At 33.5% G+C, this 24,203-nt stretch overlaps 1 protein-coding gene across 1 annotated transcript in view; it reads right to left on the bottom strand.

The window, feature by feature from the left end:
• Positions 1-24,203, bottom strand: part of ADGRG6 (adhesion G protein-coupled receptor G6) — a 143,678-nt gene that overhangs the window by 47,677 nt on the left and 71,798 nt on the right. The window contains exons 5-10 of the mRNA XM_008061306.2: positions 17,343-17,411; positions 14,763-14,828; positions 7,713-7,798; positions 5,874-5,926; positions 4,936-4,998; positions 970-1,112 (exon numbers count right to left, since the gene is read on the bottom strand). Of these exons, the coding sequence (XP_008059497.2) occupies positions 970-1,112; positions 4,936-4,998; positions 5,874-5,926; positions 7,713-7,798; positions 14,763-14,828; positions 17,343-17,411 (480 nt within the window). The remainder of the gene's footprint in view (positions 1-969; positions 1,113-4,935; positions 4,999-5,873; positions 5,927-7,712; positions 7,799-14,762; positions 14,829-17,342; positions 17,412-24,203) is intronic.

The raw sequence follows: 24,203 nt of genomic DNA, 5'->3' as shown, positions 1-24,203 counted from the left end.
ATCATATAATATAATAACATTACAACAATTGTTTTATGTTGCCCACATTTTTGAACATTTAGTTTCCTAAAAAATTCATTTACTTGACAAGTGTTCAAGTTCTAGGGGTAGGTAAGAAATAAGGATATAAAGAAAAACTAAACTAAAGCCAGAGATGATTGTTTAAAGAGAATATATGTAAGGACATAAAAACATCCAGTCAGATATTGTGGTCTTCTGAGGCATGTTGTCCAGATATCAGGACCTGAAGCCAAGGCTCAAAGGTGGTGATGTCTATTCATATATGATGATGTCAGAAAAGGCTTCATAGAAGAGGGGATTCTGGAGTTGCCTTAAATATATGTAGGTGATAATCAGGGGAGGATGATGGGGGTAAAGAAGAGCAGTGTGGGCAAAACCAGAAGGGATATGTGAGGAGCATGGCTTGTTAAGGGACGTACAAGCAGGATGGCATGAGTGGCTGGAGCTTAGGATGTAAATGGTGTCCAGGGGAGACTTGATTCCTGGCCTATTCCTGTGAAGCCAGTGGTATCACTAATGGAGACAAAGGACATAAGAGAAGGGGATGTATTAAAATGGGAAATTGCCTTCTACAAGATTTAACCTCTTAGAGTTCCCATGTCCATATATATATGCTCCTTTTATTCCTAAAGGTGATGCCAGTGGTCAAAGTTATTGTCATTTTGCTCATATATTAGTTTTTCAAAATACAACTCTAAAATAAAGTATAAACTCTCCTCTGCCTCTTTCATTTCCTTGGATTCGTGGGCACTGAGCTGATTTATTTTCTTTTTGCCATGTCACCCATTTGTTACAATGTCACCACTATGATGAACTTCATCATCAGAAAAAATATTTTTATATAAACAAATAGCACATAAAGGAAGAATATTTCTGTTGTGGTCTCAATTAAACCTGAATATACAGTCATTTAAAACGCATGTTGTAAAAAAAATTAAAGTAACTTACTCAGTTGTCTCACATTCACTGTATACAGCCTCAAACCTTCATCCAGGGACTCATTATTTTTTAAGAGCTTCTGCTGAATGGCTCTTCCTTCTAAACTGGTATTGTTGGTAGCATTGTAAACTAGAAGGGCCCAAAGCACCAACCTAGGGAAACATTTCAGATAGAACTGTTGTTGGGGTTGTTGATTGGTTGTTATTTGGTGGGAAAACAAAACACTTGAATATGAAGTATGACTATGAAGTGTGGAGACTGAAGAGATTAGTCAAGGTACTCACAGACTTTCTCTGTTGCTACATAAATTATAATGCTAAAAATATTTCAATATGGATCAGGCACGGTGGCTCATGCTTGCAATCCCAGCTGCTTGGGAGGCTGAGGTGGGAAAATCACTTAAACCCAGGAGTTTGAGGTTACAGTGAGCTACAATTGCACCACTGCACAACTGCAGTGGGTCACAGACCCCATATCTTTTTTTTTTTTTTTGAGTTGGAGTCTCACTCATTCGCCCAGACTGGAGTGCAGTGGCAGCTCCCGGCCACCGCAGCCTCGACCTGCTGGGCTCCGGCGATCCTTCCGCCTCAGCCTTCCAAGTAGCTGGAACTACAGGCGCGCATTACCACGCCCGGTTAATTTTTGATTTATTGTAGAGATGAGGTCTCGCTGCCCAGGTGGGTCTCGAACCTGCAGGCTCAGGCAATCCACTCACCTCAGACTTCCAAAGGAGCGGGATTATAGGCTGAGCCACCGAGCCCGGCTTAGACCCCATATCTTAAAAAACATATTCAATATGAATATATTCTATGGAATATTGCATGTATGTATCATATCACCCCATTTTTCAGAAATGTTTTAATATTTAATGTTAACAATATTCTATATTACACAGTAGCATTTTACAGCATACATACAAGAAAGGGCCAAAATTGTGATCAATCCTACATTGTTCCTTTATAGCCAAAATAAAGTTTTGGTTTTTTAAATTAGAATTTCAACTGATCATTTGACTTTTGAAATTATTAAATATTATTGTTTATGAATGTGGTACAATTTCTCCAGAATAGCAACAAATGATTTCCTATCTCCAGGAAGTATTTGAAAGTATTTTGTATGGTGAAAAATTATAATGTGTTCTTGATTGGCCAGTGTACTTCCAAAGAAGATTATAAAATGTCTGACCTTGAAAATTTTTAAAAAGAAAATATCTCTCAGGGAAGCAAATGAATGTATCCTAAAAGTCTTGTCAAAACTTTTGATTCTACGGTTTAAAGTAATATAATTTTCTACTCAACTATAATCACAGCTATAGACAAGAGTAGAAATCAAAATTTAACATTGGAGTAAAATAAAATGACATTATTTTGTTAAGTAGGGAAGAGATTTTCCCCCTTATATGTGAAAGCTCTGGGTTTGTAACAAAACTTTTATGTTCTTATTCTGAGGAGAAATAAATAATATGTACGATAAAGTATTCTATTATCAAGATTAGCTACTGTCCAAATGTCAAAGTGGTAGCACTGTTTTGAAAATAACTATGGAGTTCAGTTGGAGAGGCAGTATCATATTTTATTTATGAAATTATTTGAATATGAATAAATGTTAAACAGTCATAGTAGTAATATGTTTGTAGTGCTAAAAAGAGAGAGAAATATATGAAATATCTGCTACTTAAGGTTAGTTGAAAGTAAAGAATAGCTCAATTTCCCCCCCTAAATATCTGTGCTAATCCAAGGACAAGGTGCTCTACAATTCACATAATTAACTCTGAAAAGCTATTTTTCTGTAAAATGATCTACTGCTCAACATTCATACTTAAGCCATATTTCAGGATGAGACAAACATAAATGTAAATATATACAATGGTGACTAAGATATCTTAAGATTTTTTAAGTGGCCCATAAAAGAGTCTCCCTTCATTGTTTGAAGACAACTTTTGCCACTTCAGTTACTGAGAACTTGGGAATGTGACCTTTTATGTATCTTGAATACTGAGAACATAATTAGCACAATGTATTGTGGGTGATATTGAATACTCAAACTCAGGAATAACCATGCATTTTCACAGGTCTTATCTGTGTTGTTTTCCTCTCTCATCCTGAAAACTGAAACTGTTTAATAGTACTACAAAGTCAGTTCTATCTGTTGTTACCATCAGCCATTCTTTATTTGAAAAAAACAAAACAAAACAAAAAAAAACAGTCCTGTGGCTTTGGTTTCCTGTCTGTCTTGGAAATAGAGTATGATAGCATTATCTAAAGCTATGGTCTGTGTTAAGTGATACAATCGAATTGAAAGGGAAAGTCTGAAAAAAAGAATGTGTGTAAAACTAGTAGACTGTAGTTTTGAGAAAAACTTGGAGAGACTATTAAGATTCATCAAATGAGCATATGAGAAGTAGAGAATAGGAAAAAGAGATGGAGAAAAGGCTATAAAAATAAATATTAAAACAATGGCAAGAGTTCATGCCAAAGAAAAAAAATTGCAGATTTTCCCACGAACATTGTCTTAGTTCATTTGGGAGAATTTTCTGTGAAATTACTTACTGGTTAGATAGTCTGGGAACCTGAGATCCATGAATTTAAATATCTTTCAAGCAAGAATTTCTGGGTGTTAGCATATAATAGTGATGACTGACTTTAGTATTACCAGGTAGTAGAAGAATCACAGTAAATAAACTAAAAAGGGAATGCTGGCTTCCTGGAAAGGGTATACCATTGATGTCCAAACCAGGGTTGTCCCAATTGCTAGACAAAGTGTCCCCAGCAAATGGATCCAGGTTGCTGCTGGACCCATTATTAAAGACTCAATATGATCTAGCAGAAAGGGTTGGAAAAGAAATTATATGGTTAAATAGAGGAGAAAAGTTCTGTCACCTTGAAAAACACAGTAATGAAATATATTACTCTGTTTTCAGATCATAAAGGAAAAGAAACAATTTTTAAAAATAATACCTTTCCCTAATCAGATGGCTGCTAAATAATTATGATGTATATTATATTTTTCTATAATTAAAAACAAATAAATAAAAATAATTATTTTATATTATGAACATAACTTTAAAATATCCATTAATAATGAATAAATATTAACATATATATGGCATTTCAATATAACTTTTAAAATATCTGTTTTCCTAGTGCTGAGTATGTAAAAGAAAAAATAAGAAGAGTTCTTTGGTCAACTCTCATATAACATTTTATTTTTACTTTCTCATAGTAAGAATATACTACCTGAAAAGAAGCATACGCTATCAGCAGGAATGTATACCCATAACATTAATTCAGTCCACTGAAACCCAGCAAGACTTACAGGAACTTTTGCTTTACAATGAATTTTTTTAAATGTCTATGGAGATGCAATCACCACCTGAATACAATTAAATTTACTCCATTTAGGAGTTTTGACTGTTTTTCATTCTACAGCACTCTAAACACTTGGTCTTTATATGCCAACAGGTTAGTTATGTATGCTGGACATACTCATTAAATTACTTACCTGGTTAAGTCATGATCTTGGTATAAATTTTTGAATGGAGACTTCAGAAAATTAGTTGATGGCCTTAAATACTAAAACTATTTTGCAGCAATGATCCATATTGTCAGATAATATTATATATAAGCACTTTATTTACAATAAGCCTATTTTTAGAAGGTCTCTTTGCAATTTCAAATAAGAAGTAATGAACTGTCTTAAACAAACCATAGATATTAAAAATAATAATTCATTCATTTAAAATGCTCTACTTCTGAATTATTTTTCATCAGATGCACATTACTACTCAGTCTGATATATTATGGCTTTCACTACAAGAAAAAAATAGTGTGCATTAGTACCAAAGAAATAATTTATATGTGCTTTATGGCTAAATTTTTTTATCCTATCTCATTGTTTTCATTTTTCTACCAGAGAGTCAAAGCAGTGAGCAAGAGAAAGAATGTTATACTTTTCGTCAGACTTCGTCAGTGTTACCTTTGATCATTCACAATGCTTCTCTTGACTTTAATCTTGTCCTCCCCAGTGCTCAGGTGAAAACTATAAATACAAATATAAATATTCATAAATTAACTTCATTCACTGCATCATCAACAATAAAATTTGGGGAGATGAAAGAGGGAGGTATAATGGACATTCAAAGCCAGTATTTCCAAATATGTGTTCTGAGGCTCTAGTTTCTTTTATAAAGTTGGGCAACTGTGCACTCTTGTTCTTTTTGAAAATTCACAATGCATATTAGCATACTAAAAAACTTGAGATGTTCTGATAAAGAAGTCTACTTTGCTTTCTGGAATAATATACTTCCTGAACTTATTTGACATTGGACCCCTTTTCTGTGATTATATCTCTTAGATTTATAGATACATGTTTAGGGGTCATGAAATAAACTCTAGAAAACTAAACTAGTTTAAGCTTAAAACTTTAAAAACAAGGTACACAAGAGGATATGCGGACAGTGCTAATTGTTGAAGATTTAGTGGAAGATTTAACTAGAAAAATAGTTAAAGGTCATTTTTAAAAGCCATGTTGCAATCAGACCATAGATGTACAAAATCAGATCTATTAAAAAAGTGGTCTCAAAATCTGGGGTGAGAGAAGAAACTAACAACTTCTATTTATATTTAATTATCATACACACATATAAATACACATGGTTTACTTAAAAATACAAATACATATTTGGTAGTACATGCTAAAAATTTTTTTTAAATGACTTGGGATGCATGATCAAAAAATTTAAAAATCAGTGCTGCAGCACTGAAGCTTTTGTGCAAACTACTAATATAATATAGAGGGTTTTTTAAAGAAAGATTATGAATATTGTACATATATGTATTGGGTGTTTGTACAGTCAGAGAAAGTAGCATTAAATAGATGTTATTTTTAATTTTTCAAATAATTCTGTCATTTACCTGATATTAACCACATAGACAGTATAGTTCCAATTCTGGAAGGTTGAATTGAGCTGAAAATCACAATGGAAAAGGTTGAGTTTTGGTAATATTTTAAAAAACAATCTGAATAACTTTCTTCCCTCCCAAAGATAAAGCTGTTATTGGGATAAGATTCTGGGAAAATCCTGGAGAATTAGAGGAGTGAAAGGTAACAGTTAACAGTTATTGGGTCATTGTAACATTAAAGGATCATTCCTTACGAAGGATTTGACAAATGTTTTTTCAAGTCTCATAACAATCAGTGAGATAGGTATCATCTCCCCGCCCAAACCCCCAACAGCCTTATATATAAAGAAACTGAGCTTCTCAGAGAGGAAATATCTTGCCAAAGATCATCCAACTCAGAAGTAACAGATCCCAAATTAGAACTCAATCTGTCTGTTTGGAAACACTATCATTTCCTCTCTAGCCTGTATTATAATAATAGGATTAGCACAAATAAACACCTTCCCTTATTCTTCATTTAACACTGAGGTGTGCTAAAGCATGTTTCCTAGTAATTACCATTTACAAGAATATTAGTAATAGGGACAATTATAATTTAACACTATAAACCTTTAAAAAAAACAAACAAAAATAGTTTAACATTATTGGAATTACATAAATTATTTTGTGTTTATTTAGCAGTCTTTTGGGGTCTCGGCATAGGACTTTGTAATGAAGCAATAAATTACTCTCAGTATAAACAAGCTTCCACAATACAGTGTCCAATACAACTGCAAAACAGGACTTCCTTACTGACATCCGATTCCCCTATCTATATGTCACCCCTGAAGGGTTCCTTAGGTTTTGTTTCATACCTACATTTTGCCTTCTGTGTATTTCTTAAACTGAATGTAAGTTTTAGGAAATGCTGGCCCAAAAAAGTGTAAAATTATTTTTAATTGTAAATAGTAACAGTATGAATCAGGGACATCACTTGTGTTTTCTCTGTTATCAGATATCTGCTGTGCTATCTTGCATCTTAAATGAAAAGTGTCTACTAAAGTTTAACTTCAGATGAGAATGATGCTATGTCAAAAACCATGCATGAAGTAAACACAGAAGTAAAACTATACCTTGTCTAGCACTAGCTATCTAGTGAATGGTAATGCTCAGGATGAATAACATCACCAGTGACTGATTTGAGAATGAAAATAAAGAATTTTATCTTTTGAAATCATTCTGACCTTAAACAAAAATAATAATGCTGGAAAGAAAATGGGATGCAAGAATACACTCTTTCTGTAAAGTCTGCTTGCTTTCCATTTAGAAATTAAACACATCTCCTAGTGTTTGAGTCAGTTACTAATGATAATGAGGCATTCCAAAAGGTCAACAGTAGCATTTTAAAAAATTTATGTTAGAAAATTTTACCTTTCTCGCCAATTTTTAACAGAGTTGTTAATAACATACTATTGTTTCCTATGGTCAACTTGTTTTAAAGGGTATTACCTTTAAAAATAAGACTGTTTTTAATCAGTTATTTTTCAAATACATATATATTTAAAGATATATTTTTCAAATTTAGGTACACACAGAGGGTGACAAAATGTATATACATTATAAGAAAGGAAAAAAAGTATATCACAGTTGTAATACTCAATATATAACAATAAGAAAAGATGAATACAAGTCATATTTGATTTTTGCAACAGGTGCTCAAAGTGGTTATTATCAGTGTCTAGACACTTCTGAAAAGTACTTTGAAAAGTAATACATAGATAACATCTCTTAAAACTTGTTTACCTTTCTTTGACACCTCTGGGGGTGGTGTGTGTGTGTAGTTTTAAAAGGAAATTTTACAAATTCACTTACCCATTCTGCCACCTTGCTCTGAACTTTTATCTCAGGGTGACGAAGGAAATTTTGAATCACTAGAGATAGTCTGTAGATAATTCCATCTGCCCATTGAAACAGGATTAGTCCATTAATTATATTTTATAGTGATATAATTATCACACAATCTAAATATATAATCATGTAATTTTAAAGGTAATTACATAATTTTATTCTTAGTCACATAATTTATAAAGTAAGTTAAAAGAAATACCTTCTACATAAACACAAAAAATTTCTGAGACATCTTGGGAGTAAACTTATTGGCCTTTACAACTTCTTGAAAATAGTTTATTTATTAATTTATTCTTATAGATAAACTCATTGCTCCTAAAGTATCGCTTGCATATTTCTTCCTATTTTAAAATTCTGTGTAATTCTGATATCTACTGTCTAAAGTGGCAGCTGTTTTCATGTACGATTTGATTTCTTAAACAAGAAATATGATGTTGTGCATTATAAAAGATGATAAAGCGTTTTGGATATGAAAACCTGAATGAGATATGTGCAGAAATTAACTTGAAAAGGAAGATCAAGCATATACATATTTACTCCCCTAAATTCCTCTCCCTTTCTTCTTTCCTCTCCCCACTAAAACATTAGCTTCTACTAAATTCTTGGGTTGGTTTTCGCCAGATTTTTCATCAAATGTCTTAAGTGTGTTCATTTATGTCAAAGTAGAAGGAAAAAAAGAGTATTTACAGGTGGAATTTTAATTGGACTAATTCACTTTAAAAAGAAAATCTTATTGTAAAGAAGGTTTCATTTTTTGTGGGGGAAGGAACGGCAATCTTTAAAGTAGCCTGATTTTTAAAAAATAAAAATCAAACTTATTGGCAAGGGTTTATTAAATCTCTCTAGCTGTGTGCTGTAGGACACTTTACCCAAAGAAGTTAATGAGAAACATACCCTTTTAAAATGGTAGGCTAGAAAGAGAAGAAAAAATTTTTAAGTCTCTTTTATTGTCAATCATCTCTCTCTATGCTTATGTTTATACAAGTCTTAAGTAAAATATGCATAGAAAATGCATAAATATATAATTAAAGCAGTGATAAAAAATATTTAATAAAAGTTGTGGGAACTCAGTAGAAAAATATACAAAAGTATACTTCTGGGAACTCCTAAATCTACCAAAATGCAAATTCCAGACTCACTACCAAAGGACTGTCTCTCCAGTAGAAGACTCAGAGTCTCATGATAAATAATAGAAATTGCTACCCTTAGATGTCGTAATATAAATATATAAAACTGTTACATTTTCAAATACATGTGAGTATAATTGATGTGGACTAAGTTATTTCAACTTAAACGCTTCAGGTCTTTTAATTATCTTGATTTTTTATTCCTTTAAAGATGTTCTGAATGAAAAAACATTTGGAGAAACATACAAAACAAATAATAACTTGCATAACAAAACTTTTACGCTGTAGGTCTCATTACATAAAATAACAGACATTCTGAATGATTGGGAGGAAATTCAAGTTGCAGAGGCTCAAGAGTTATTTCAGGATCCTAGGAAATTTTGTGAATATAAGATGGTTTCCTACTTATGATGGTTTGCCGTAAGATTTTTTTTTAACTTTATGATGGTGCAGAAATGATCAGCATTCAGTGGAAATGACTTCAAATACTCATTCAAACATTTTGCTTTTCACTTTCTGTACAGTATTCAATTACAAGATACTCAACACTATTTAAATGTAGGTTTTGTGTTAGATGGTTTTGCCCAACTTTAGGCTAATTAAGTGTTCTGCGTCCATTTAAGGTAGAATAGGCTATGCTATGGTGTTTGATAGGTTTTTTGCCCTATGACTTTCAACTTATGTAGGATTTAACCCCATCTTAAGTCAAGGAACATCTATACGACTCATGTTAGCAGAGTATCTGAAAAGCTACCACTAGATGGAGACCTAAAGCACACTTTTGTGATAAAATAGTATTTGCTCCCTCTCTTGGGAAAACATAGCAAAATACCAAAAATTAATATTTGTCATCACTGACATTTCTGAAATTTGATAAAAGTATCCAAATAATGAAGATATGCTCTTTACATTTTAAATGTTTCTTGTCCCACATGTTTTTCAGTTTGTTGTTTTTATAAATGGAAAGATATCCACAGAGCAGAGACTGCCTACAGAGATAACTCTCCGAAAAGAGTTACATTGTTTCTAACAAATAAAATATATGCCATTATCCCCCCAAAACCTAGTATCTTTTGTTGCAGATTTTCTTGCCTTATGACTAATTTTCAAATAGTCACTCTTTAAAAGCTTCAAAATGAGATATTTTGTAAACATAGCCAAAAACTATTCAGTGGAGCCTACTTATTAGGCTTATTTAAAAAATTTGAATACTGTAGTCAACAAATAATCATGAGAAACGTCCAAGAGTGAACTGTCAAATTACGATTTTAAAAATGTCCACTGGAGGATTAGTGAGAAGGGTTTGGGATTGCAGCAGAATAATTGGCTTAAACACTGCAGTAGAAGGAAATGTACAATTAACAACTGCTGATGCAGGATGTTCCATGTTATCATACCAGTCAAGACTTCATCTCTTACAAATGTAATAACTTCTGTGGTGTCTCACTGTAAAAATTATTCACAAATTTTCATGTTCCAGAGACATCGAAAAATAAATGTATTTTCCTAATAATAACATGCAAGCCAAAAGAATTCATGATAGGCATTTCTTGAAAACAAGTATTTCTGACCATATTCATTTTCCATTTAGATACCTCTTCAAGCATGTAGAACTTCAAAGCAGAAATCACTGCCTGCCATTCCTTTCTGTAGATCTCTCTCCAATTAATCTTTCCTTTTTCTACTTCTTAACATGCTTTTTAGAGACTCTTGGAAAACATAGAAATGACACTATATTATTCTGACACTACATATATTTAAGGATGTAAAATATATGTTCGAAATAATAGATTTAAAATACATATTTGAAAAGATAGATGTAAAAATAAAAACCAAGTGCTGATTTATTTTCTATTGTAATAGTTTTAGGGGGTACAAATTGTTTTTGGTTACATGGATGCATTGCATAGTAGCCAAGAAGTCTGGGCTTGACGTGTACATATACCCCCCCTGTACACATTGTACCCAATAAGTCACTTTTCATCCCTCCACCCCATCCCACCCTCCCCCTTTGAGTCTGCAATGTCCATTATACCTTTCTATATGCCTTTGCAGATACTTAGTTTAGCTCCCACTTATCAGTGAGAAGATGCGGTGTGTGGTTTTCTGTTCCTATGTTGTTTTTTTCCTATGGTAGTTTCAACTTATGCTGGATTTAACCCCATCTTAAGTCAAGAAGCATCTATACACTGATGTTAGTAGAGTATCTGAAAAGATACCACTAGTTAAAGACCTAAAACACTTAGAATGATGTTCTCTAATTCCATTCAAGTTACTGCAAAGGGCATTATTTCCTTCTTTTTAATGGCTGATAGTATTCCATGGAGTACGTATATTTACATATATAATATTGTAATTATCTTGATCAGTAAATAGACATTTAGGTTGATTCCACATTTTTGTAATTATGAATGGTGCTGTGATGAACATGTGAGTAGAGTTGTCTTTTTTTTTGTATAATAGCCTCTGTTCCTTTGGGTAGATACCTAGTAATGGGGTGGCTGGATTGAATGGGAGATCTACTTTTAGTTCTTTGAGCAGTCTCCATACCAACCAAATACTAATTTAGAGCCACAATCATTTCTTTGAACTGGTGCAGAGGCAATTATAATATGACAGTGGCATTTACAATATTACTGACATCCTACAGAACCATAAACATAATTTCTTTTTAAGATATCTGGCATTGAAAGTTAAGGTGATGGATCCATTCAAATAATCTAAGAGGAAGTTTGTTATATGAATTGTTAAACTTTTGTGAGAAGCTGGAAACAGTATTACAATTTGTGCTTACCTGTAAGTTAGATTTTAAAAACAATAATAAAGACTAATGGAGTTAATATTTCACTTAAGGTGCTTGAACCAACCTCACAGAAGTTTGCTATTCAGTAGCACTAGAGTGATATTTCAAGCAGAGAAGATATGATTTGGAATGGAAATCATAATTACTCCAAGAGCTTTTCTTGGGAATGTAATGGAAAAGGTTTATTATTTGTGGGAATATCTAGATCATCAATATTCTGAAACATCTGTTTGTGAAAAGTAGTTTTATAGACTTTCTTAGTATATAAGCAGGTGTTTCAATGACATCATGTCATTCAACATCATTTTGTTATAAAGTTGATGAGGAACAAAATCAATCCTGGCCAGGGCTCCTGTCTGTAAGGAGTCAACACGTTCTCCTCATGTCTAGTGGGTCCTCTCCAGGTCTTCCCAAATCCCAGAGCTGTGCATATTCAGTTATTGGAGTGTTTAGTGGTCCTAGTGAGAGCAAGTGTGGATGTGTGTGTGCGTCCAGCTGTTGGGTGGTGTCTTGGCCAGGGCTGGTGCCCCTCTTCTGCCCTGAGCTGTTGGGCTGGGCTCTGGCCACCCACAGTCTGGAACTGGAATAAGCAGCTTGGAAAGTGAATGAACAAGTGAATATACATTATTGTAGAAAGAATTCATAAAGTCTGCAATAATCATACAAATGCACAACAATAAACAGTGCATTCCAACAGCGCTCAGTGACTCAGTGAGCACACCATATCTGTGATTGTTTCGGGTGTGTCTTTATTTAGAAGTTTGGTGAAGTTTTTGTTACCAGAAGTATGCCACAGGAACTCTTGTTTATATCACTTAGCCTATGGTAAAACTGGCTTCATTAGAAGTCCTTTCACTTAAAGTCACTGTTTCCAAGAACCTATCAACTCAGTAAAACTCTGATAGACCAGTGCTAAAAAGGATTCGGTAAAGTAGATAACAGACTTGACAGCTGTGCCTGTCTTTCTTGCAGTAAACAAAAATGGAATTCTCTTATATATTAGAATACAAGGCTGAGAATGTTTACTGTATCAGTTTCCCAAAGAATAGGAAATGGCTGATAGTGTATGAATGATCTTAGTTAGACTGTCCAGGACACAACATTAAAGAACATTTATTAATAAGGTAAAAAAGTAATTAACTTTTCAATTATTTTAAATTTGATTTATCAAACTAAAAAATCTTTATATTTTGTCTCCAATAATTTGTTACTCTTCCTTTTAAAAGATAATGAAGGCTTAGACTCTGAAATGTGAGAAGGTAATAGGATATAGCAGAATTCAAAAACATTGTTTACATTATATTCACTTTTACTTTTCACATCTGTTTTGTAACAAGTAGCACTGTTTCATTTTACAATAGTGCAATCAATTTTCCCACGTAAATATAAATATTTAAGTTAAAAAGTTAGTAAATTTAAGAAAAACCTATCAAATAAATAGTATGGATGGTTCAAGGATATGGTAACAATTATTAAGATGGAGAAATCTGAATGAGCAATTTTGAGAATACTTCTAGCACATAATTACTTTTGAATATTCTTGAATGCTAGTATTACATTTTGATAAAGAATCATCTGAATTAGTTTTGTTTCATTAACGTGGGCAAGATAAAACATTTTAACTGATTCTAACATTTGCTTGCTTTGTTGAAACTTCAGTGTAGGTTATGACGCAGAGAGGGATGGACTGAACAAGGCTTTCTTCAAGAATGTCAGAAATGACATGATTGACTGAATACAGCTCCACTACACCAAGTCAAGGACCCAGAAGCCTCATATAAATGTTCTTGGGTAGTAGAGGATGTGCCAATCCTGGAGGGAGAATGCCACAGAGGCTCTTTGTATGTTCATACAAAGAGTAAAATACTTAGTTAGAATTATAATATTCCCATCTACTGGCTGGAGTCCATGTGAAATATGCACTGGAAACTTCAGCTGCTGTTGCTTTCTTGGGGGTTGCTGGAATTTCTGCTCCATCATAAATCTCCTTGGTGTAACTACCAGAATAACCATAAACACTTCCCTGAATCGATGTCTTTATAACCCTAAAGAAATTTATATCTACGTTTCATATAAAATATTCCATACTTCCAATTTAAATGTCCTTACAGAGGAAGTTGATGTAACCCCTGAAGGCAAAAGAAAAAATGAACTTATATGGTTTTCTTTTTTCTGAATTTTGAGTCCCTGGTGATATATTGCAGATTTCTTGGGCCTACGAGCTAAATGATTGGGGTTTAGAAAATTTCTTTGTTTCAAATATCTCATATTTGAGATTACTATATTCAAAGCAATAGTGCAGTCACCTGATTGGAATTTCTCTTTGTTAGAAGAAACTGAAATCATTAACTCTGAATTACCAAAATGCTATGTATTTGGCCACAGAGGTAGCATATTAAATAACTCACCTGGATTTTCCTCCACTCATAACTTATATAACTGTGGTATTTGAAAATTATAGACAATAAAACAGAAAAGTATATATGGAGGAAAAAAGCAAGAAGTATTGGAAGTGACTTTAATTTTTGTCATTCAAAGATCAATTTGACTTAGTTGGTATATAATCACACTATAAGCATTATTCTTCAACAAATAAAAACAGAAAGCAAATTGATTTAAATGTCACAAATACATGAACATAAACTCAATTCAGCAAAAAATTATTAAAATTACTTAGTTTTTTGAAATGTATAGAATCCTTTAATAACTAGTTTTCTAGAAAAAAAATTTGACCAAATTCCTTGGAAAGAATAGGAATTTTTTTCTCAGATCTCTATTATAATGCAAATAAATTATTTTAAATTAAATGTCTTTCTCCTAAAACTTCATTTGAAATAAACTTTAGTTAAAAGTGCAGAAGAGGAGTACTAGAAATGTACTCATCCACTGGTTATAAGAATGGGAACTCAAGAGAGTTAAGTGGTATTAATTTATTTGACTCGTCTTACAAACATACAAATGTACCAATAACAGAACTTTGACTCCAATAACAGAAACTGTGTTAGAATATTACATATTTCTACCCTTAGAATATGACTTTTTATGTCAGACATACTAAAAACATAAAAGGTAATGATTTCTTACCATTCATTTGTTTATCGATTCTGTTAGTAACAGGCATGTTAGTGGTAACAGAAGAGTTTACAGTTGCTGGTAATAAAGATGAGAAAGATGTAATTTTGTAAGAAGCATATGATAGTTAATATGGATAAGCAATATATAATTAATGCGTGAAAAAATATAAAGAAAGAATGGAAACCATTTTTTGCCACTAAATATAACAGACTCTAAGGTTATAATGCATAAAATGAAGCAATGTTCTCTATGGCGCATTAAGAATTAGTTCACATGACCTTTGGTGTCATATTCCACAAGGGTCTGGAGCTGGCACAAAGTGACTGGAGAAAGGACCTGTAGATTCTAGATTCTAGATTCTACACCTGCATCTCCATTAACAGGCTGAAATCACACAACAAATTCTAACATTTTTAGAGCTATTTCCTGAGTTTGTAACAAAAAGTTATGGAAGTCAGTCTGTACAAAAATCTACAGCTTGAAAGTTATCTAAACTAAGTCTGCCTAGAATACTGAGTCTATAGACATAAAATTTCAGAATACAGTGTTTCTCTTCTTGAAAAGATAAATGGGAAGGAAAATGGGGGGGAAAAGAGTGTACAGACTAAATCAATCATCTGAAGATCCAATAACTCTACAAAACATTGATGGATTAAAAAGTATTTCACAGGGCAAGCTTTACATGGGAAACATTGACAAAGCATTATGTCACAGCTGTACATCTGATACTAACAAAGCTCTCAAAGATTAAACCCTTGTGCATGCTTTAATAGCTTTCTAAGGGATTCTAGAGAAACTATTTATCTTATGTGTACATTTGTATTAGATGTATACTCACATGCACAATGAACATTTGTTATATATCTCTCATAATTTGAAAAATTATCTAAATTTAAAACATTTAACTATTCAAATGATTACGCAGAGAATTAACTTCTAAAGGCTCTTTATAAAATATTGAGAACCTTAATTCAAAATGTGCATTTTTAAGATAATTTTTCATTCCAAAGTAATGTATAATACTTAAGAATGAAAATTCTTTGTGCAGTTTTATTTTTTATTATGATCAATTATGCTTATCTTAATGCAAAATACAGCATAAACATGCTATTTGGTCATTTAGGACATAATGAGAAAAACAAAGAAAAGCCTTGGTATCTGGTCCTTTGATCCAAAGAATAAGTACTACAGACATTTCAGATTTGAAGATTTAAAAAATAATAATTAAAAAACTTTTAAAACCCTTCAAATCTTGAACTAACCAAAATAAGGTATTTTAGTATATTTCACACAACGGTTTTAAAACTATACTGAGTTCATAAAAAGAAACTACTTAATGACTTAATTTTCACAGGATGTTGATCAATAGTATCGAGAGAGAAATAATGCCTCCAAAAGGAAAACAAAGATAATGAGTTATCCCCCTGCCTCTGCCTACCCTATTTCCACACTTGGAACCACAGAAGAGAGCTTAGGTTTCTATTTGTTTAGTCTCGTTTCTAAACCCAGTCACCTTTGTGCTGCGATCCTCTTAATAAGAGTCCCAGCTTTTACAACAGGCATGGCTGTGATTCTTAATGAGGTACATAGAGCATGCTACTTCATTTAGAAGTATTTAATAGAATAAATAGATTAATAGGGGTCATGGGTCATTAGGAGGTACAATGATAAAATTAAGGCAAAATGTTTACACTATTTTTTAACTTGCATAACTTAATTATGAATTATTTAGCATGCAACTAGTTGGAACATAATGTATAGTTAGAACACTGACCACTATATAGATATCAAGCATCATAATAATTAACATAGGTACATTAACATTAGTTTAGTATAGCCATTTTTATCTTAAGATTGACGTTATATTGCACATCACAAATTGTGTCATGGGTCTCGTTTTAAACTTAGTTGAAATTCAACCTAATTTCCTCTTGTTTTATAGATGTGAATACTTTTTCAAAATATCATACCACTATATTTATACTGGATCTTTGCAATATTGAGAAGAAATGGAGGGAAAATGAAATCAATTCTTATTTTTTTAATTTATTTTGAGTCGGAGTCTCACTCTGTCACCCAAGCTGGAGTGCAGTGGCATGCTCACAGCCACCGCAGTCTCAACCTGCTGGGCTCAGGCGAACCTTCTGCCTCGGTCTTCCAAGTAGGTGGAACTACAAGCGTGTACCACCCTGACCGGTTAATTTTTTGATTTATTGTACAGATGAGGTCTCGCCAAGTTGCCCAGGCTGGTCTCAAGCCTGTGGGCTCAGGCAGTTCTCTCATCCTGGCCTCCCAAAGTGCTGAGATTATAGGATGAGACACCGCGCCTGACCATCAATCCTTATTAAGCATATAATCATTCATATTTCTCAGTATATTATGGTAATGTGGTCACCCAGTGTAGGAATACATTCTTTCTCCATACTGTGCACCCACACAACTAAAACACATCCAGAAATTCTTCTGTTTTGCTGTTTTCTGGCTTTCCCAGTGAAAATTAAGATTAAAAATCAAAACAATGGCAACTACATTATCCAAAATAACAAGTAGGAAGCAGAGAGACTCCGAAGGATGGCGTCGGTTCCCTACCTTGACAGAGGGTCCCCAGATCTGCACAGTTGGCTAGTTCTGCTGCTGGAAGTGGGATCAGGTAGGAGCCTTGATGAATACAGAGAGAATATACAAGTTTGATATGTGATTTAATGATATTAAATATTAAATGCTAGATTAGATATTAAATGTTAGATATTAAATATTAAATGATTGAATGATATTATCTAGAAAAAGAAATATCAGGAATCCTATGGTTGGTGTAATGGGAACAAACTTAGAAAAGTTCTCTAGCAAATCTCCAACATTAAGTAAGTAATCTTTAGTTCACTGAGCCTTAATTTTCTCAAACATAAAATCAAGGTATAAATTGCTCTAAAAAATGTTAACTTAATTTATCAGCCATCTACACTTGAAATGAAGAGAAGTGTGATTGCCCCTTAAAGTTTATGCAAAAAGTTCAGGGGCTTTTTGTATAATAAATTATAGGGCTCTGGTAGAAAGTCACAAAAATGAAATAATATAAATACCAAGAATAAGTTTCAAAAGTGAACTATTTGATGAGTTACTCACAAAATACATATTTTTGGTTCATAAGCACTAGAATACTGTCTGTAATTCCAGAAATATGTTTCTATGACTTCAGTTCAGTCTCTGTGTCTTTTATTTCAAGTTTTTACTTTTACATCCTCAGCAGGAAATAAGTTTTGAGTTGATTTTCTAGTAGAAGTAGTGTATTTTCTCTGTTGCAGTGAGTCTCCCTCTGACAACTAATAGATTTTTTTATTAACAGGTTGAAGCCGGGAGATACAAGCTAAACCTATTACAAAGCATATCACACCATGAACAAAAACATAATAAATATAAATACATGTAATATATATTTGTGTGTGTGTACACAAGTATATACATATAGGCACATATATATATATATATTACACACTATATATTTAATTTTAAGGGATATTTATATAGTAGTGATTTTATTCTAACACTTAAACATTTTCCAAACTTTCCAATGGGAATTATACGTGAAGGCAGACCAGGTGCATAAGCTAACAAAAGGTGTCTAATTATTACAGGTAAATGGTGTGTGGTGTACATAAGCAGAACACTTCCTGACAGTTTAACAGCATCTCAAGAGACATGGTTTCTTCATTCTTGATTGCCTCAGGCACCTGGCCCAAGGAAGGAATCATGATGCCTCAGAAAGGCCCAACCCTACTGGCAGGACTATGACACGACATCAACTGGGAAGAAGCTCTCTTCATAGACCTTTACATACATTCACTCAACAAACATTTACTCATTACTTCCATTATGTGAGCCACATTAAATGATGTTTTAAGCAATGTCACTGCTCTCAAAGAGGCATGAATGGGAGAAGGCTTCACAGTTCTAAGTGCTATAAAAGAAGTACTTCGAAGGTGGTAGTGGCCCAAAGGAGGATGTGACAGTAGTGTGGTGAGTAGAGTGAACAGCAAATCCATTACAAAGAAGGAGGTCCTGTGGAGCATACAAGGTTGTAGGAGAGCTGGGGACAAGGGAGTAGAGCTGGATACTACTGGCAAACAATTTCTGAAACATATGTCAAGGAGGCACTGAAAAGTTCTAGGAACTCAACTCACTTGGCATTACAGGAGTAGGGTAACTGTAAAAAACCAGTAGGGATGATTAGATATATAAGTAATGAGTAGCTTCTGGAAGGCCTTATAGAATGTAAATATCATGAGCGCCAGACCTTGTGTGGTAAATTCCATAAACAATAGGTGGGCACTCAAGCTTTACTGAATACATAACTAAACACATTATGAATGACTACCAACATTTTGAACTCTTTCTTAAAGGCAGTGGGGGGGGGGGAAATAAGGGGAGCTAGGAGAGAAAATTAGATTTACATTTGAAAAAAATCATATTTGAGGTTCTACAATCAAAAGAAGAGATACAAGAAGAATACTAATAGTTCAGGCTTTATATCATGGTGTAATAAGGATGGGCAGTAAGAGAAGGATACAGGAAATTTAAAGGTAGGATGTATAGGGCTTGGTGACTAACTGGAGACAGGAAAAGATAGATGAGAATAGAAAACATTTTGCTGGTTTCAAAAGTGAGAAACTGGTACATAATGATCTAATAAAAGAAGCTAGGAAATACGAGAAGAGCAATTTAGGTGGGGTGGGATAAACACTAAACCCAGTAAAGGAAACTGAGGTGCCTGTATGACATCTAGATACATGGCATTCTGTGTTTTTGAAGGAAGTCTAGCCAGGAAATATTCAACAGAAGATACAGAAGATCTGTGATCACTGGAGCTAGACTGCAGATTTGAGAAGAGACTAGCATGAAACCACAGATATTCCTACATTTAAGTATCAGATATAAGAAAAAGAGCTATAGACTTAAGAAGGTACAAACAACTTTTATAGAAGATGGTTTTATAGAATTCAAAAGAAGTAAGTTTAATGGAAGGTATGGCAACAAACTATACCAGAAAAGCCAAGACACATAAAAACTGAGAAGATATTTAACACTGTACTGGGATTTTAGTAGTAGCTCTATAGAAACTAGTTTCAGTTGTGTGGGAACGAGAAAATCTAGGCTGCCAAGGTTTGAGGAGTGAATGCAAGAAGAGGAAGACTGGCTATGAAAGGAAGCAGAGAAAGGAAGGTGGAGTGTTAAAGATTGAAAACTTAAACCAGTGTATGTATTATGGAAAAAAGAATATTTGAGGAGGAAGAAGTTAAGGCAGGACTGGGGCAGAATTTTATCTTGAATGCTTCCTGCCCATTATTCCTTCCAATCACATTTAATGTATGCTCACTTTTTGCAGAACTTCACTTCTCCCATAGGTTCTTATATTTTAGTAAGGGACTTCTGAAAATTTAAGTCTTTAAAGCTCAAAGTGACAGATGAACTCTCAGCCACCTTAACATGCAACTGAGGAAACCCTGGATGGATGCCTTGTGATTCTCAAATTACACAGAATGTTGGCAGTCAGGGGCTCCTTAGGCCACTTCTGGCACTGATACAATTTCTCTGGAAGACAAAGGGAGATAAGAGCACAGTGTTGTGGGAAAGAAGTTTTTAAGCTATCTACATTTCCATTATAGTATGTTAAAGAGCTTAGAGGTGACAATAAGGAAAGAAAATCAGAAAAGCTATGATTCAGAGCAAGATATTTAACAATTTTCTTGGATATTTCACCAGTTTCACTGTGTGGTAACAATATAATTTCAATATGTGATATCCTTTCATCAGAAATTGTAACATTCATGTCTCAATATTTTAATTAATTGTTTCTTCTAGGGAACTTCTAGTTTAGTTAATTGGCACTACTTGATAAATACTCAATAAACTATTTTATGATAATCCAATATAGCAATAGAAATGAAATTTAAAGATTGTTTTGGTGAAAATTGCATAAACACAAGTAACAAACTTAATTTAATTAGAGGGAAATTAAATTGCCAAGTGAAATATTACATTACAAATACACCAAATTACATAAACAAACATATGAAACATATAAAGTGTACGCAAACTTCATTTCTACCCAGTTCCACTTTCAGGTTATCTGCATTTAAAGTCAACACCACAATCAGTTTTCCTAAGGCTGATGGATTTACAAACCAGAAAAAGGAAGAAAACACAATCCACTCTCCTGGATCGTGGTATATTTATCATCCACAAATTGTTTTAGAATGTGTTTTAAAATTGTTTTTACAATGTCCTCATTTATTTTTGATGCTACCATAAAGGTGTTTTAAGATGTTTATATTAACGGCAAAATTTGAGCCAAGTTTCTTCTTTTTTTTAATGTTATCACTAAAAATGGGCAGTTGATGAAAACCCTATAAAGCTGTTTATCTTTTTTCTCTATCTGTTGTTCTTTCAAAATCATGCTACTGAAAGTAGTCACTATATATTTACACAAGTTGTGGTTTTAAAAAAAGATGGATGTGCAACCAATGGCTCATCTCACACCAACTTAATGATAATTCAAATAACAGTAGAGTAAATAGAGTAAATCCTCACAGGAAGTTGCAATGACAGAAAAAGAACAATAATTACTTTCATTTTTCTCATTGCAGTTGTTAGATGAACTTAACAGCTTTTCATAACTAATACTTAAAAGAAAATTATTTCTGGAAGTCATCTGGGCTCACAAAGAGTTTGAGTATCCTTTGTAAATATAAAGTGATCTTATCTTAATTTTATTATTTAAAAATGACTTAGTACTCTAAAAATGCTGAATTCAATATTTTTAGGGAGTGGCAAGGAGAAACCAATAATGAATTAGTTTTACATCTGTGAAGAACAGAATTGTAATAATTATGAAAAGGTAAGAATTCAAGCATTAAAGAAGTCATAACAACTAGGTGCAAAATTCTGGAGATGAAAACAAAGTGCAAATCCAGAAATTTCTAGAAAACAATAACAAAGTTGGGTACTTAAGAATGTGTCTTATCTCTATATCCACAGTGGCGAACAGATGGAAGTGCTTAATAAATGTAAATAAGTTTAATTTGTTTGAACTTAGACCATTCATTGAATTGTACTGTACCACTCCTCAGGAAAGAGCAGTAATCAGTAAAATAAATAAAACTTGTGGAGAAGGCACTGTCTGTTCTTTGTGAAATTGATGGACATTAGCCAGTAACTAAACTTGAATCACAACACAGGCAAATATACCTACAAAAAAAGAGTCAACGGGTTAAGAAATTATCTACCCATGGAAGTCATAAAGCTGAATGTTTAATAAAACTGTTCTAAGAAAAATTAAATGTTATAAAATGAAAAATAATTATTGCTAAATAAAGCATTTCCTTCTGGAAAGCACTGACAAGATTAACCATGTTTGAGCCGGGCTTGGTGGCTCAGCCTGTAATCCTGCGCCTTTGGGAGGCTGAGGTGAGTAGATTGCCTGAGCCCGCGGGTTCGAGACCCGCCTGGGCAGCGAGACTTCATCTCTACAATAAATCAAAAAATCAGCTGGGTGTGGTAGCGCATGCCTGTAATTCCGGCTACTGGGAAGGCTGAGGTGGAAGGATTGCTGGAGTCCTGCAGCTCGAGGCTGCGGTGGCCGGGAATGGCCACTGCACTTCAGTCCGGGTGACAGAGTAACACTCCAACTCAAAAAAAAAAAAAAAAAAAGATTAACCATATTTAAAAAATAATCTGCTGAAAATTACTTAATTAAGGCACATTCTCCAAATATGCTTTAGAAAAACATAATAAAACAAAAAAAGGTCCAATTCCAAAATTGTTAAAATTTATTAATATCATATTGATTTTATTAAGGCTAGGATGTTTAATATGTGAAACGAATGACAGGACATTTTAACGGTCAATGTAATCAGTTCTTTTCTACTATCTGACTTTAATATTAGCATTTACTTGGCAATACGCTTCTGGGAAAGCTACTCATTTTCCATTGCAAGTTGATCCTGAAAGAAAAGCTCACATTTAACAGACATTGTCAGTCCAACGGAATGCTAGGAATGAAATTCCATTTTCCCATTGGTTACTGTACTAATCATTAGTTAATTGGAAATTACGATAACAATAAACAGCAAGCCACAATGTTTTCCAGGAAAAAAAAGTGAAAGGTTAAAATATTAATAGAGAATACGTCTTTTTACTTGTTGAAGTTTTGCTTAACTAACAAGCCTTGATATAATCTCTGTTACAGGTATTTCCTGTCAGTTAATGAGTGACTCTGGTTCTTCAACTCCCAAAGCTGATGATTAAGCTGCAGGAAATTTCTTCTCCCATCATTACTCCTGAAACACAATCCAGGACATCTGAATGTCCGGAATGAGAGTGTTTCACATCATCTTGGAATGTCAAGCAGATCACCGTAAAATTTAAAGAGACTCAAATGTATTGACTCTGTAAGCTTGTGCTACTCCCTTGATGAAATCATTTTAAAACTTATAGATGACTAAGGTACATGAGTATGTATTTGATACACTCCAGTAATCTTAAGGCTTGAGAAAGGAATCTCAAAGACAGTGTTTATGAAATTATGAGAACTGCGAGATCTCACTTATATCACTTATGTATCTAAAAGAGCCAAACTCATGGAAGCAAAGATAGTTACCAGAGGCTAGGGGTGGAGGGATACAGAACTTCAGTTAGGAAAAACTTCAGGAGATCAATTGTATGATATGGTGACTATAGTTAATAATGATGACAGTATGCTTGAACATTGCAAAGAGAGCTAAGAGAGTAGATTTTAAATGTTCTCCCTACACATAAATAAGAACATGAGATAATGAATGTTAATTAGCCCTAATTAGTTATTTCTAAACATATACATTGATCAAAACATTATGTTGTACACCTTAAATACTTATCATTTTTGTCAGTCAACTAAAGTAATTTACAAATAAATAATATTTTTACAAATATGAGGTCTCCTAGATATAAATACTGGACAAGGAGAGAGAAGACATGTGTTTTAGTCACCAACTGCCTGAGACACTTCTTCTATCTTTTCTTTTCTTTTTTTTTTTTTTTTTTTGAGACATAGTTTCACTCTGTTGCCCTGGCTGAATTGCAGTGGCATGATCACAGCTCACCACCGCCAAAGTCTCCAAGGCTCAGGTGATTCTTCCACCTCAGCCTCCCAAATAGCTGGGACTACAGGCATGTACCACTATGCCCAACTCAATTTTTAAAAAAAAATTTTGTAGAGACGACCTCTTGCTATGTTGCCCAGACTGGTCTTCAACTCCTGGGCTCAAACAACTCCCATTTCAGCATCCCAAAATGCTGGGATTACAGGAGTGAGCTATTATACTCAGCCAAGTTTTTCAAACTTTCAGTTTCCCACACTGTGTAAAGTTAAGGGAGTGGCCGACATTGAGATTCCCAAATGTATGCCAAAGGGGGCTA

The sequence above is a fragment of the Carlito syrichta genome, unplaced genomic scaffold (assembly GCF_000164805.1).
Source record: "Carlito syrichta isolate Samal-C Ts95f unplaced genomic scaffold, Tarsius_syrichta-2.0.1 Scaffold305200, whole genome shotgun sequence".
NCBI lineage: Eukaryota > Metazoa > Chordata > Mammalia > Primates > Tarsiidae > Carlito > Carlito syrichta.
This window is presented reverse-complemented; position numbering and strand designations above follow the sequence as displayed.